The sequence below is a fragment of the Leptopilina heterotoma genome, unplaced genomic scaffold, assembly GCF_015476425.1.
Source record: "Leptopilina heterotoma isolate Lh14 unplaced genomic scaffold, ASM1547642v1 Lhet_186, whole genome shotgun sequence".
Taxonomy (NCBI): domain Eukaryota; kingdom Metazoa; phylum Arthropoda; class Insecta; order Hymenoptera; family Figitidae; genus Leptopilina; species Leptopilina heterotoma.
The window spans coordinates 810,872-826,399 of record NW_025110905.1 but is presented as its reverse complement, the minus strand read 5'-3'; the positions used below and the strand labels follow the sequence as shown (position 1 = coordinate 826,399).

Genomic DNA, 15,528 nt, shown 5'->3' with positions numbered 1-15,528 from the left:
CCCGACGAAATATTCAATTATTATTATTATCTAAAACTCATTTTTTAATCAATTTGTTACATAATTATTGAATTTGAAATTAAAACATTTATAGAATAATAAATTATTTCTTAAAATTGAATTCTCATAAAGAATTTTATCAACAAATTTTTAAATAATTTAAAAATAATTGAATAATTAAATTCTTTAGATAAATTTGAATAAAAATTTTAAAAATAATTATATTCTCGAGGAATTTGATTAAAACTGTATTAAAAATAATAAAAATTTTGAAATGAGTTTTATTATTTATTAAAATAATTGAATTATTGAAAAGTTATTTATAAAAAATTTGTAAATACTTGAAATCCTGTGAAACTTAAATTAATTTATTAAAATAATTAAATGTTTGTGTAGAATTTTATCCAAATTTTTTTAATAATGGGATTCTTTTAAAAATTTTTATTAAATTAGTAGATATCGAAAATCATGGATTATCGGAAAATTTTTTGAAAATAATTTGAATTTTACAAGAATTTTATTAAAATTGTTGAAAATAATTCAACTTTGGAGACGAATTTTATTATTTATAAAGATAATTGAATTTTTGTTAAGCATTTTTTTAATTTTTAAAAATAATTTAATTTCTGCGAAGTATTTCATTACAGATTAGTGTTGAAGAGGAAGCATGATAAAACCTTTTTTGGTTGGTATTCTCCACATTTTATACATTACACATTTTATACAATACGTTTGATTTTAAATTCTAATTTTCATTTTCGTATGGTAATATTATTTTCAAATAAGCGCGGTCTTTTTCACACCAGCAAGGAATCAGGGTTGCCACACACTATTTGTGGCACTATTTGTTTAACACCTTAAGGGAAAGATTTTTTTTTCTACGCTAGTTACTTGTTTAGCTCAGTTGGTTAGTTTCGTTTTTGTTAGGTCTTTCGCTTCATGCGCAAATCTCAGGTTGACTGTGGTTCGAATCTCCGTCCCTCCAAATTTATTTTCAGAATTAATCTCGTTAACGGTGGGTTTATAAGGTAATTTAATCCCTTACAAAATAATATTAATAATACTGAAAAGAATTTAATAAAGTTTTATCATTAATTAAAAGTAAAAAAATTTAATTTTTTCTTTTAATTAAATATTTTATAAATAATTGACTACAGTCAGGTCCCCATACTGTTAGATTCCAAACTGTTATGTCCTCAGTAGTGTAATGTTTTTGCATAACCTCCAAATTCAGAAGTGTTAGGTGACGTCACCAATTTTCAGGGCCGTATTCTTAAGCCCAAAGAAAAGGGGGCATATACTTCTAGGCCAAACTTGAGGTTTATATATTTACGTTCCTGAAAGGTGCGCAGTAGGCATACTTTGAGCACATAACAGAGCTGAGTCAGGAGGAGTGGGAAATTTCTGGAAATGTAACAGTATGGGGACCCGACTGTATTTCATCAATTTTAATTTATTATATAACTTCAATTGCTTTTAAAAATTTTATCAATTCCTCTATTTTTATAATTTTATATAATTATGTCTTTGTATAAACATATTTTTCTTCTCTAATAAATTCACATATTTTTCATAAAACATTTTACTTTACTTCAATTGGGAACTTCCCCAATATTTAGAAAATTTTCCAACAATTTTACATGAGTAATTTTTCAGGAAGTTTCCACTAGAATATTGCCTTCTTGTGGACATTTAAAGTTTACAGGAAGTTTACAAAAAAAATTTCCTAACTTCACTTTGTAAACTTCCTGTAAACTTCCTGCAAAATAACGTGCTATGTGGGTAGAAAAAAATGTTTTCTATCGAATAAATCGTCTATCTTTGATAATGGTTTAGAACCCCAAATTGGTTACAATGAGGACAAAACTCTGTCTTATGCGTTAAAAGACATGCAAAAAGTAAGATTCTTTACAGATAAAGATTTATTTTTCATGTACTATGAAAGTCGAAAAAAGTTGCTTTTTATACCAAAAAAGTGTATTTTTGTTATTTATGGATGAAAAGTCTGTCGCATTAATTTGAAAAAATCGTCTTTTTTTAAAGTAGTCAGAAAAAGTCGAAAAAGTCATACATCCAAGGCCTGCTTAAGTATGGAAAGAATAGGAGAAAAAAATTATTTCGCTCCTTTTGGAAAATATTTTCAATTATTTCTCTCGCTTAACATTTCTCCTATTTTTGACATTATTTTATACTCTCTAAATTTGAATTATTAAAAACGTTTACAAATTTGAATTAATAACTTTTACAGTACTTTTTGCTTTTGAATTAATAACTTTCACTAATAAATTAATAAAAATACTATTTATTAGTAAAATTTACTAATTCAAATGCAAAAAGTCAAGCACTAATTCTGATAGCGTGTGAATTAATTACTTTTACAGTACTTTTTGCTTTTGAATTAATAAGTTTCACTAATAAATTAATAGAAATACTATTTATTAGTAAAATTTACTAATTCAAATGCAAAAAGTCAAGCACTAATTCTGATAGCGTGTGAATTAATTACTTTCACTAATAAATTAATAGAAATACTATTTATTAGTAAAATTTACTAATTCAAATGCAAAAAGTCAAGCACTAATTCTGATAGCGTGTGATAGCGTGTTACTTATTATTTCGGGAATGTTCGACAGTTTTTCCGAGTGTGTACGAGAGTGCGACGTTTTTGGGCGATAAGTTCTCTTGAAGGGCAGTGCGAATTTGAGCGAGCGAGTAACTTGAAACCCGTATTAATTGAGTGCGATAATTATGAGCGAATAATTCTATTGTGTGTTATTTAGTTTTATTACTTTTATTAAATAAAGTTTATTTTTCAAATTACCTTGAGTGACTTTATGATTTTTAATTCAAGATATTTTCTTTAATTCGAACAATTCGTGATTTTCAATTCTTTTCCCTATCCATGTGCTTAAATGTATAAAATACGTGATTTCTAACAATTCCAATTGGTAAACATTTTTATTATGTATTAAATATATAATAAATAATAAATATTATTATTATAACATTTTAATCCAAATTTAGAGAGTAGGTATAATAAAAAAGTGAATATTGAAATGAAGAAAATAATGATCAAAAAGGAAATTCTCTTGCATCCTCTTGGAAAATTATTATTACTTACTGAGCTAATTGTTCAATCAGGTAGGCCGGAGTTGTTGGGTCCGGTCTCAAAGGAGGATTTGTAATAATGCATCTGGCTTTATTGATATCTTTGCCATATTGGTCGGAACCATCGATTCCGACACTACTCGATAATGGTTCTCCATAAACGACGTAACCGTCGGCTTTTTTAGCAGATATCATGTCTGCGGCTGATTTGCTCATCACCGCTGTCACGTAGAGCGGACAATTCACCTAAACGCGATAAACATTTTTTCTTCAGTCTTCAAAAAATGTTTTTTATTTTTTATTTTTTCCTATCTTTCAATATCTATTCAAATATTTTTTTTCATTTTTTCTCAATTTTCCATGCATTCTACTTTGTTGTTTCTTTTTGAATTTCTTTAAATTCCATAGAATTTAGAATTAAGAATTAGCCATTATTTTAAATTGAAAATTAATTTTTTTTTTATTTTAAAAATGACATTTCATGATTTCGAATTAAGAATATGGCAGATTATTGTGCAATGTGAGTGCAGCCAATGACCTAAATTTATGTCTTCACATATTCTGTTTTGAATTCGCGAATCACCGAAATAGAAAACGACCTGTGTGATTTGGCACATCAAATTTTTGGTCTATTTTCAACTATATCGTTCAGGGTTATAATCATTTCTTCAAATTGTCAATTTCAAATTAGAATACGAGAAAACGAAAAATTATCGAAGTTCATGAAAATTTCCAAAATAAATCATTTTTATTATTAAGGTCATGTTATTCAGTGGTCACGTGCCCCATATAATTTACTATGGGAACACGTGACCAATGAATAACATACCCTTAAATTTAAAAAATTAATTCAAGAAGAAATTAATTAACACTACCAATATTAACAATTAATTAACATTGGATAACAACTTTGTGATTATCAAATGGAAATTATGCAAATTTTTTAATATTACAAAAAAATACTAGAAATTTTGTTAAATAATTTTCGAATTTTTTTTTGAAATAAATTAGAAAACTGCATAATCTTGATTTATTAATTATAAAATTTTTGGATTTTTATAGAAAAAAGTGAAAAAGACATGATTTTGATTTGTCAATTACAATTTTTATATATTATTACAAAATTACAATTTTTTTTTAAATAAAAAAATTTGCATAATTTCTTTCTTATTTCAAAACTTAACGGAACAAAGCCAAAAAATAAATAAATAAAATCTATCATTTTTTAAAATTAATAAACATTTTTTTCAGTAAAAAAATTAAAAATAATATAACGCAGTGGACATTCTAGGTCAATTATTAAAAAAACTAAAAATTCTTATTAATTAATACTTATTGAAAAACTAATATTGAGATTTCGTTACAAATATATAAATATGGGTAGTTCTACAAACGAAAGACGAAAATGAAAAAAATTTTGGAACAATATTTTTTTTACGTTCAGGTTTTAAAAAGTAGGTTAAATTTAAGTTAAAAGTATTATCAAAGTTACCTAAAAGTGGCCAGTCAAAAAAATAAAAATTGTAAATTTTACATCTTAAGCACATGTGTATTCTGTCAGAAAGTGCCAGGAAACTGAGAACCAGGAAACTGAGAATTGGGTCATTTTTCATCTAAAAAATTTAAAAATAATGCTTAATAAAAAAATAAAGCATACTGGTCAACAGGGAATAAGGTTCTACGACACCTCGAGCAACAAAAGTATAAAAACATAAAATATTTTTTTTAAAAATGCGTGCCAGGAAACTGAGAATTTGTCTGACCAAATGGCCATTTCGGTCACAAAGTACACAATTTTAGTTAATTGAAATGCAAGTTAAGTAAAATGCAAGTGATATCATATTTAGTTAACCTTGACTAAGCACTGTGAAAAATGGTGAATTAATCGGAATGAAAATTCTTAATATTTTTAACGTTTTTTATGATGCCAGGAAACTGAGAATTAATTCGATGGACAAAATTCAAGATAATATTTTTTAAATAAAATATCAAGTAATGTAACAATTATTTTAATCTTTGTAAAGTACAACTATTTGAAATTATTATCCAAGTGTAAATTTGTATTTAATCGCTTAAAAATAATATTTATATAATTTATTAACTTTCATTTTCACATTGGGACATGCCAGGAAACTGAGAATTTAGCACTTGAATGCTTATTTTTTGCAAAAAATATTTTTTGAAATCGGGTAACGTTTTGTGGCATAATAGTAATCATTAACCCAGTAAACGAAAACAAATTGAAATGAATTAAAAAGAATTCACAAAGAGCTTTCGTGAATCCCGCTTTGTGACAAATACGAATTGGAGCCATGATGCAATTTTCCCGAATTCGTGAAACTGTATTGAACTTCCGAACCTTCTATCCGTACCAATTCACTGGACAAGTTTTGAGCCTTTAATTTTTTTCAATTCGTTAGCACGAATTCAATGCATTCCTTGGCCATTTCTTTCGAATGCGAATTCGTTTGGACAAATTGGTACATATTGAATTAAATTCAATTGAATATACAAAGAGCTTAAGTGAATCCCGCTTTGTGACAAATACGAATTGGAGCCTACCAAAAATGTTAATTCGTTTCAATTCATTTGAATTAGTTTTTTTTTACTGGGAAGCACTTCAGTTCCAATTGAAAATAATTTTATTTTTTCTAAAATTAATGTATAAAACAACTTTGGACATCATATATTCCCTCGTTTGTAGAACTACCCATATATATTAATTTATAAATAGAAATATGTATGAACATATGTATAAAATTAAATTTATCCCATAGAATCGGTAACATACACACACATCCATACAAACATTTATCAATTTTGTTTAAAAATAAAAAATTTATATTAATTTATTTTTATAACAATGTTTTTTTATATTTAAAACTTTATTCTGATTTTAATTAAACATTATCATAAATAAGTGATTTATGGGTTCTGGTAATTTTTTACACTTTCATATGCCAATTGCTTCTTTTTTTATGATAGAATAATCATTTCAAAATATTAATATTAATATTAATATTAATATTAATATTATATAAATTATGAAAAAAATACAAAATTCGAATTTTTTGTGAAAAAGAAAAATATTTATTAATTTTATAAATTTTGATAAAAAATATACTTTGTATACATCAATCGATTCGTTTTCTTGTCAGGAATGTAATTTAAAGAATAATTAATTAAAATATTAACTAATAAAAAAATTATTTAAAAAAATACAAAAATATTTTTTTCTGAATTTTAAAAAAATTGTATAAAAAAAAATTTTGTTGATGTTTTCGAAAATCCTTGTGTCAGATTTTAGAAATGACTGCAATAAACCTGCAAAATTTCAGGACAATCCATCAAAATTTGTCTGAGATAATTTGTACACAATTTTTTGTGACATACACACACATACACACATACACACACAATTGAAAAAATAGTTATTTCTTTTTCAAAACCAAATTTTATTGTCATAATATTGGGCCAAAAAATAATTTTTGTTTAAGGGGCCGTCCATAAATTACGTAAGGCCATTTGGGTGGGGGGGTGGGTGGACAATTTTTCTATGTTAACTTACATGGGTGCACATGGGTGGGTACCTGGTTAAACGAATTTCTTACGTAAGATATATTTTCTTACACTACTCTATAAATTTCGGAAATTCTCAAGCTATGATAGGGTCGTTCCAGAATGAGCCAAAACCATGAAGGAGTATAAGGAGAAGTATGTATATGTATCCCTATTGACTGTACTTGACTGCGTAAAATCGCCATGCACGAAAATTGGCATACCGGAAATTTGTTCACTGATATTAGCGCCCCTACAGGAGAAAATATATACCCTCCATGCTGTCCATGATAAAAGTTTTGTTTACGTAGTTTTTTTAACAATAAAATAATAGTAATATGAATTGTTTTATAAAAAATTGCATGTCTAGTTATAAAGCAAATAAAAATGCTTCTGAAAAAAGTGTTTTTTCAAAGCACCGAGAATGATAAGTTTATTTAATATACTATTCTGTAAGGGTAAAAGTTTTTATACTTTTACCAACAGACATTTATGAATTTAATGCAAAGAATTTTTGGTTGTTTATTTGAAGTCCTTTCTATTTATATAACGTATAAAACAATTTAATTCTGTTCATCTATTTTACAATACAACACTCAGAGGATCCTCTAACTTTAAATATCAATCAGCTGTCAAAGATAAAAATACTTAAAATGTAAAATTGCACTTATTTCTCCCGTTTGGCGGCGCTGTTATCAGTGAACATGAGGCTATTACTTTTCGCGTACCTGTCGATTTTACTGCAGAGAAGTACAGTCAATATCAGGAAATTTTCCCATTGGAGATATGTCTCCTTATACTCCTTCATGGCCAAAACGCAACGAAGACGCGACGCGTCCCAATGCCAAAGATGTTAATATTAAGCTAAATTTCTGCATTAATATTTATTTTGACCAAAGGAAAATATGTTTAATAAATTTTATATAAATTAAGTATATTCTAAGAAATACAGAACTATACACTAAACACCAAACATTTGTTTATTAATTCATTTTATTAGTTAAACAATTTTTTGCAATGCTACTAGTAAATTCTCGTAAAAAAATACCTAAGCAAAAAATTACGTAAGATAGGGGGGTGGGTGGTTCAAAATCTTACAGAGCCTTACAGACGTGGGTGCATGGGTCAAAATTTAAGAAAAATGCCTTACGTAATTTATGGACGGTCCCTAAGCGAAATATTATTTAACCTTCCGTCACACACCTAGGGGGGGATTCCATCTACGGTTTCAGTATTTTTTAAATAACTTTTGTTTTCCTCATTGTAAAATAAAATCAGTTTCTATACCTTTCGACAATCTACTCCTCAACACATTTCCAAAAAAACATTTAGTTTAAACATAATTAATATTTAATTATGAAGCTTCCAAGCCAGAAAAAATTCGAAAAAGTGAGGTTATGTTTAGTAAAAAAATCAAGTTTTCAAAACATTTTTTGTTCCACTGTTGGTTAATGACAAAATTATATTATAAATATAATTAAAATGAATTGTTTAATGATGTTTTTGCATATTTGTTAATGTTACATTATTTTTACATGTCAAGTGGAATTCCTTCGAAGATGTGCATTCGTGTAATTAATTTTTATTTTTGAGACCGAAAATTAATTTTATAATTTAGAATAATTTACTACATATTTGTAAGTTTGTGTTAAAACTAAATTTTTGTTGATTCCTTTGTTTATGTTGTAATGTCGCTTATTTTACAATATGGTGAGGGATTCCCTCTACAAGTCTACACGTGTGTAAAGTAGGGTTGCCACCTCATCGCGGCTCTCGGCCCGGAGAATTTTTCTTGACTATAAGGTGTAAATGCTCCCTAAAGCTTCTACCATACAATAAAGAATATGGAGAGTAGTTACTAATTCAGTCATGATGTGTTATTGTTTCAATACTTAAAATTAAAAGTTTTTTTTTTAAATAACCGAAGACCGGAAGAATTTACTTGCGGCCCGGAGACCCGGAGATCTACTTCGCAGCCCGGAGTCTCCGGGCAAGGCCCGAAGAGGTGGCAACTCTAGTGTAAAGTCGTAATTTTTTCTAAGGTGTGTGACGGAGAGTTAATTTATTTTTTTGATTTTTATTTCAATCACTGAAATTTCAGTGAGTAATTTTTTTAACAGTAAAAAATTAAATTAATATTAGAATAATTGTAATATTAATCAATATTAATTTTAATCTTGGTTTCAATAAATATAAAGAAAGTAAACATTTTCTTTGTTTAATTTAATTATATTTTAGTTTTAAATAAATATAAATAAAATAATATAATATAATATAATATAATATAATATAATATAATATAATATAATATAATAAATATAAAACCGGATTTATAAAAAATGATTGTTTTGGAAATATTTCTATAGTTTCCATTTACAGCCGCAATATTAACATAATTTCTTTAAAAATAAAATAATAACTGGATTACAACCGCAATTTCAACCTTCTGATCGAGTACACACATAAATATCGCATAATCACATTTTTCTTTTTACACTCTGTGTATAGAATAAAAATTTAATTTGAAAATCATTTTATTATCTCGTAGGTGTATGAAATACAAAAAATTTTAATTTTTGTATTTTAATTTTATTTTCTAAATATAATCTGCCATATTCTTCACTCGTAATTCATAATTTTATTCATAGTTTATTCAAAATAGCTAATTTTACTGTTACAGTAAAAATTGAAATATTCTTGAAAATTATTATTTTGTAAATTATATTCAAATTTATTTTGTAAACTTAAAATTTTTCTTTTCAGTATTGTAGGTATATGAAAATAATTTCTATAGTTATAAATGCTGAGAGTAAACATCGAGTGATATTTACGAAAGCGAGACTAGCATATAAATTCTATAATATGTATAGAGGCAAATAAAAAATGAATTTGAATCGTGCTTCGTGTGCAATAAACATTTTCAAAAAAAGAAATATGTATCAAAAAATATAAAATTGCGAGAACGAAGGAAAACTGAAATAACAGCCTGTGATCATGCTCTTAAAAATACAAGGGAAGCTAATTTAACTTGCATATTTCTACTTTAAACATAAAATTGCTAAATTATTACATCAAACTATTAAATTTTAAAAAACATTTAATTGCGAAAAATTGTATAAATATTTTTTGCCCCCTGTCACGCAATTTCATGCAATTTCACATATGTAAAAATACATTGTGTTACGTTTAGGAGAGACCCTTCCCCCAAAAACGTGACATCATTTGTGAAAGCTCCCTAAATTAATTAAATAGTTGAGTTATTTAATTAATATTTAATAATAATTCTTTCATCAAAAATTGATTTATGAATTAAAATTTAAATAAAATTAATTACTTCTTCAATTAAATAATTTATTTGTGAATACAAATTAATTAATTCATAAATTAAATTATTTATTTCCGAATAAAAATTAATAAATACAATAATTAACTGATTGATTAATGCTACAATTAATTAATTATAGCAAACAATTAATTTGCTAATTAATTTGTTCACTGTAAATTGTCACAAATTACAACTTGAAAAGAATCTTTAAGTCGTTTAAGAAGTGAGTATTTAAACAAAGCAGTTTTCTTCCTCTCATACAAAAAAAGGAAAAAATAATGTGAGAAATGCTCGTGTAATCTTAAACTCAAGTATCAAGAATTTATGTCAGTATGTGAAGTGTTTTTTTTTAAGAAAAAGCGTTTTCTTTTTAACTATAATGTTCTTTCCTTCTAGAAGTCGTGTGAAAATTCGAGGAAAGTGGAACACTCGAGAAAAGCGTTTCTTTTTCTTTTAAGTATTAAAAAAAAACTCGCACACTAAAGTTCACTTGCAATAAAATAAAAGGGAATCTAAAAACTAATTAATAGTGAAAATGGACTTAATGATTTTATTTTTAAATTTTAGTTTGAAAGAAATTATTAAATTAAAAAAAATGTTTCACGTGGAAAATAATAAAAATTTTTATTTATAGCTACCTACATTTTTTTCTTTAATAATTAATATTATTAATATAATAATATCTATTAATAAAATTTACAGTAAATATTTTATTTTTCATAGTTTAAAATTTTTGTTTGATTCTTAATTAATTGCTTCCTCATAAGGAAGCTTTGCATTCGTGACGATTTTCAATTTTTCAAAAGAAGGTTATATGGACTCATTTTCATCTATAACATATGTATATTCAATTCTGAGCAAATGTCCAGATGTATGTGTGTGTGTATGTGTGTGTGTGTGTATGTCACAAAAATTGTGTACAAATTATCTCAAACAAATTTTGATGGATTGTCTTGAAATTTTGCAGATTTATTGCAGTCATTAATACCTAAAATCTGACACAAGGATTTTCAAAAATATCTAAAAAAAAAAATTTTATACAATTTTTTTAAAATTCAAAAAAAATTTTTTTTTGTATTTTTGTAAATAATTTTTTTATCTGTTAATATTTTAATTAATTATTCTCAAAATTACATTCCTGACAAGAAAACGAATCGATTGATGTATACAAAGTATATTTTTTATCAAAATTTATAAAATTAATAGAAATTTTTCTTTTTCACAAAAAATTCAACAATTCACGTTAATGATAATTTATTTTTTATAATTATATTGTAAAAAATTATCATAATATGATTATAATATAATTATTATTTGTAAAATTACTTCAAATAATAAAAAATATTGATAATAAATATTAAAATTATATTATTCTTATTATATTATATTATTTTATAATTTTTTTATATTTTTTATATTATTTATTATATTATTTTTTTCATTTTTAAAAAAAATTTAAATAAACATAAATTTAATATTTTAATGACCTCTAAAATCGACTTGTCATTGTTAAATTTTTTAAAAAAATTTTTTAAAAACGAATTTTTAATTTAAAAATTTTTTGATATAACAAAGGTTTTTTACAAGAAAAAATTACTAGAATCTATAAATCATTTATTTATGATAATGTTTGATTAAAATTAGAATAAAGTTTTAAACATAAAAAAACATTGTTATAAAAATAAATTAATATAAATTTTTTATTTTTAAACAAAATTGATAAATGTTTGTATGAATGTGTGTGTATGTTCCCGATTTTATGGGATAAATTTAATTTTATACATATGTTTAGATGGAGTTTGCTAGAATTTTGTAAGTGAATTACGTCACGAATTTATATTTTATATGTTGAGGAAGCTAAATGGTCATGAAATGAACAACTTGTTTTATTCAATTTTAGTCTCAGTCTGGGACAGAAATTTTCACTTAATTTAACTCTAAAGCTTTTTGTAATACAATCCATTGATTGACAGTGAAACGTTATTTTTAAAACCAATTTTCATGTTTAGAAAACAATAGTTCCTGTTCAAGTAAATTACTACTGTCTAATTTGTACTTTCCGTAACACTGACTTGTGATTTCTTCCCGGTACAATTTACTTTTTTCATTTAAAGTGCACATAGAATGCTTCATTTCAAGTAAGCGTATAAATATATATAAACTGAAGGATATGAGAAATGACAATTTTTCTAACAAGAAAGCAAAATTTTCATTTTAAAAAAATTTTACTTTGTTAATAAAAGTGTTAAAAAGAAGTTAAAAAAAGTACATTTGTAAAAGGTGTAAAAAAATTATAAAACTTATTTTTTATCTTTTCTATATTATAAATTTAGTTGTCAATAAAAAAATATTCTTTTTGAATTTTTTAATTCATAATATTTTTTGAAAAAAATTTTTGACTTCTTTAGAAGGGAAGAAAAAAAATTTTTGAATATAATTTCCATATTTTGTCAACCAAATTATTGTTTCGAAAAGAAAATTATTAATTTTTTTCTTTGAACAAAAATTTAACTTTTGTAAAATTGAATACAAATTAAAAGAAATTGAAAACTAATATTCTAATTTAAATATTTTGTAAATATTATGCTTTTGAAAAAAAATTGACTTTTTCTTTGAAAAAAATCAAAATATTTTGTGAAAAAAATAAATTCAAAATTATTTAGAAAAATGAGAAAAATTTGCTCATTTAAAATAGAAGAATAAAAATAAAAAAATAAAAAAAAAGTTATAAACTTTTTTCTATGAAAAAATTTAACTTTTGTAAAATACAAGGACAAACATTTCAAAAAATTAAAATCTAATATTCTTTCCAATATTCCGTAAATGTTATAGTTTAAAAAAAAGGTATTAGTTTTTCTTCCACTATAAAGTAATTACTCTTGTTTCCTTAATCGCGAATTCTTTTGCCTTATTATGCATTTCATTCTCAACCCACTTTGTCCATTTCAGGTCTCGTGACCTTGATTGCTTCATTTTCTAAATATGTTTTCTATTCCCTAATTAATTAGCGCTATCCTTTTTTGATCGAGTGGAAAGCGAAACTCCAAAAAAATTCATCTCTATAAATTAATTGTTTTTCCCAATACAAGAATTACTTTCTTGAACAAACAAACTTTAAGAAACTTTTCATTAAATAGAAAAAATCTTATAAATTTCTAAGACATTCAAGAAGTCAAATTTTTTCATTTTCTCCAAATTTTATCCCGAAAATATTCTTGAAATAAATACGCTAATAATAATTTTTTACAAAGGAATGTTTTTTTTTTATCGTGTCGATTATTTTCATAATTATAACTCACCGCATTTCAATGATGCGAAAAAATTTTATAAAGAATGATATATGGGTAACATAACCTATCATTCGCATAAAAATAGATTTTTTGAGTAAAATACATTTTTTGTTATAAATATAATACTGGTAATAAGAGATTTTGTTAATAACTGACTAATTAAAATTATTAAAAAAAATTTATTAAAATTTATTAAAATTTATTATTTTCTAGAATTTTTCAATAAAATTCTTCTTTAAATCAATTATTTTTAATAATTTTTGAAAAAGTTATTTGAGAATTTTCGAATCAATCTGTTACAATTTAATTTAACGAAAATTCGATTATTCGGAAATTCTTGAATTAAATAAAGATATTAAAAAATAAAAATTTCAATGAAACTTTTTCAAAAAAATTAATTCTACAGAATTGTTAGTTAAAAATATGAAAAATTCAAATTTTCAAAGATTTCAATTTGAAACCTTTTCAAAATTCAATTATTTCTTAAAATTTACGCTATATTAATTTTAATATTCAATTATTATCTAAAATTTTAACTAAAATTCATTTTAAATCAATGTCCATTAGAAAATTCAACGAGAATTCAATTATTGAAATACAAAAATAAATAATTTATTGAATAATTGAATGTTTCTTAAAATTGAATTCTCATGAAGAATTTTATCAACAAATTTTTTAAAGAATTTTATTACTTTTGAAAATAATTGAATTTCTGCAATGATTTACTTTTTCAAAAATTCAATTTTTTCTTAATGTTTTTAACTAAAATTCTTCTATAAATCCATTATTATTTTTAATAATTAATTAAATATATATATTAAAAAATTTAACTAATTTGAGAAGAATTTTAATTATTAAAATTTTTCAAAAGTCTAAGTTCTTTAAAATTTATAATTAAATTCATTCAAAATTGAATTCTTTTGAAGTTAATCTATTTATGAAAATTGTAAACGCAACTCTTTTAAAATTCAATTAATTTTGAAGTATTTAAGTAAAATTAGTCATTAAATAATTCCTAAGTAATAATTTTATGATAGTTCTTCAAGAATTATAGAAAAAATTGGAGGTTTTGCATTAGAATTCGTGGTATTTTCATAGTTTATTATGCTAACAAAAAAGATACCAAAATTCAGAATTTTCTTATGAATCCTATAAAAATTAAATTTTTCCAGTACTTTTAATAAAAATTCCTTACTTTTCCCTGAATTCCCTGACTTGTGGCAACCCTGAGTAAATTTAATAAAAAATAGTAAATTTGTTAAATAAAATTTACTTTGAATGTAGTAAAATTTACGTTCCGAAAATAGTAAATGGAAGAAATGTTTTCCCAAAAAAAATATTCTCTAACTTAAAAAATTATTTCTTAATTAAAAAAATTCTCTTAAAAGAGAAACATATTTATCCAAATTAACCAATTTTAGTGTTTCTGAAGTTAGCTTCGACGCTCAGCATCAAAAACTATTATTTGCCGTTTTTAGAGATGAAAATGTCACTAATTGAGGGTCCCTATCAAAGAACCGGTTATAAGTTTTTGAGACTTAAAATTCTCAACCTCTAAATAAAAAAGGATTTAAGATTTCAATTTCTTGAAAAAATTTCGTATTTGGGTGATTCTTCCGAAAGTGACACTTTGTGATATTTTTGATTTCTTGACTGATTTTATAAAATCTACTCGCTAATAATTGTTAACCATTTTCATAATAAAAATTTAGCCCTTACTTATTATTAAAAAGAAAAAATTAAACAATTTTATTCTACTGAATTTATGCAATAGCTAAAATAATTTCATCTCCGAAGCCTTTTTAGCATGTCTCCAATAGGTTTTCTATAAGAAAACTAAATTTTTATGCTTTTTTTCAAACTCTTAGAATTTTTTAAAAAATAGTGTCAGAAAGTACAATGTTTTTTCTATCATTATGTGCTTTTTAAAAATTTTTAGACCTCCGTTTTATATATGATAAAAATGTTAAAACTTTGTCTTCAGTTTTAGGTTAAAATTACCTCACGACGATTAATGCTATTTTTATACATTAAAACTATTCTAAACAAAATTTTAATGCACACTAAAATAAAGTTGAGTGTCTGACGTTTAATTTGCCCATATATTATTTGTGAAAAGGAGGGGAATTATTGCTTTTATGAATAATCAAATTTTACTTATTGGCCCGAGTAAAAATTTTATTTCATCTCCGAAGCTTTGCTTTTTATTCAATAATTGAGTATACGAGTAACTTTGACGAAATATTT

General features: G+C 24.2%; 1 protein-coding gene across 4 annotated transcripts in view; it reads right to left on the bottom strand.

Annotated features, from left to right (window-relative positions):
- Window positions 1-15,528, bottom strand: part of LOC122500450 (dihydropyrimidinase) — a 345,407-nt gene that overhangs the window by 52,139 nt on the left and 277,740 nt on the right. The window contains exon 7 of one of the 4 annotated variants that reach the window (XM_043609380.1): window positions 3,122-3,354. The exons of the other annotated variants lie outside the window; for them this stretch is intronic. Coding sequence (XP_043465315.1) covers window positions 3,122-3,354 — 233 coding nt within the window. The remainder of the gene's footprint in view (window positions 1-3,121; window positions 3,355-15,528) is intronic. 4 annotated transcript variants of the gene reach the window in all.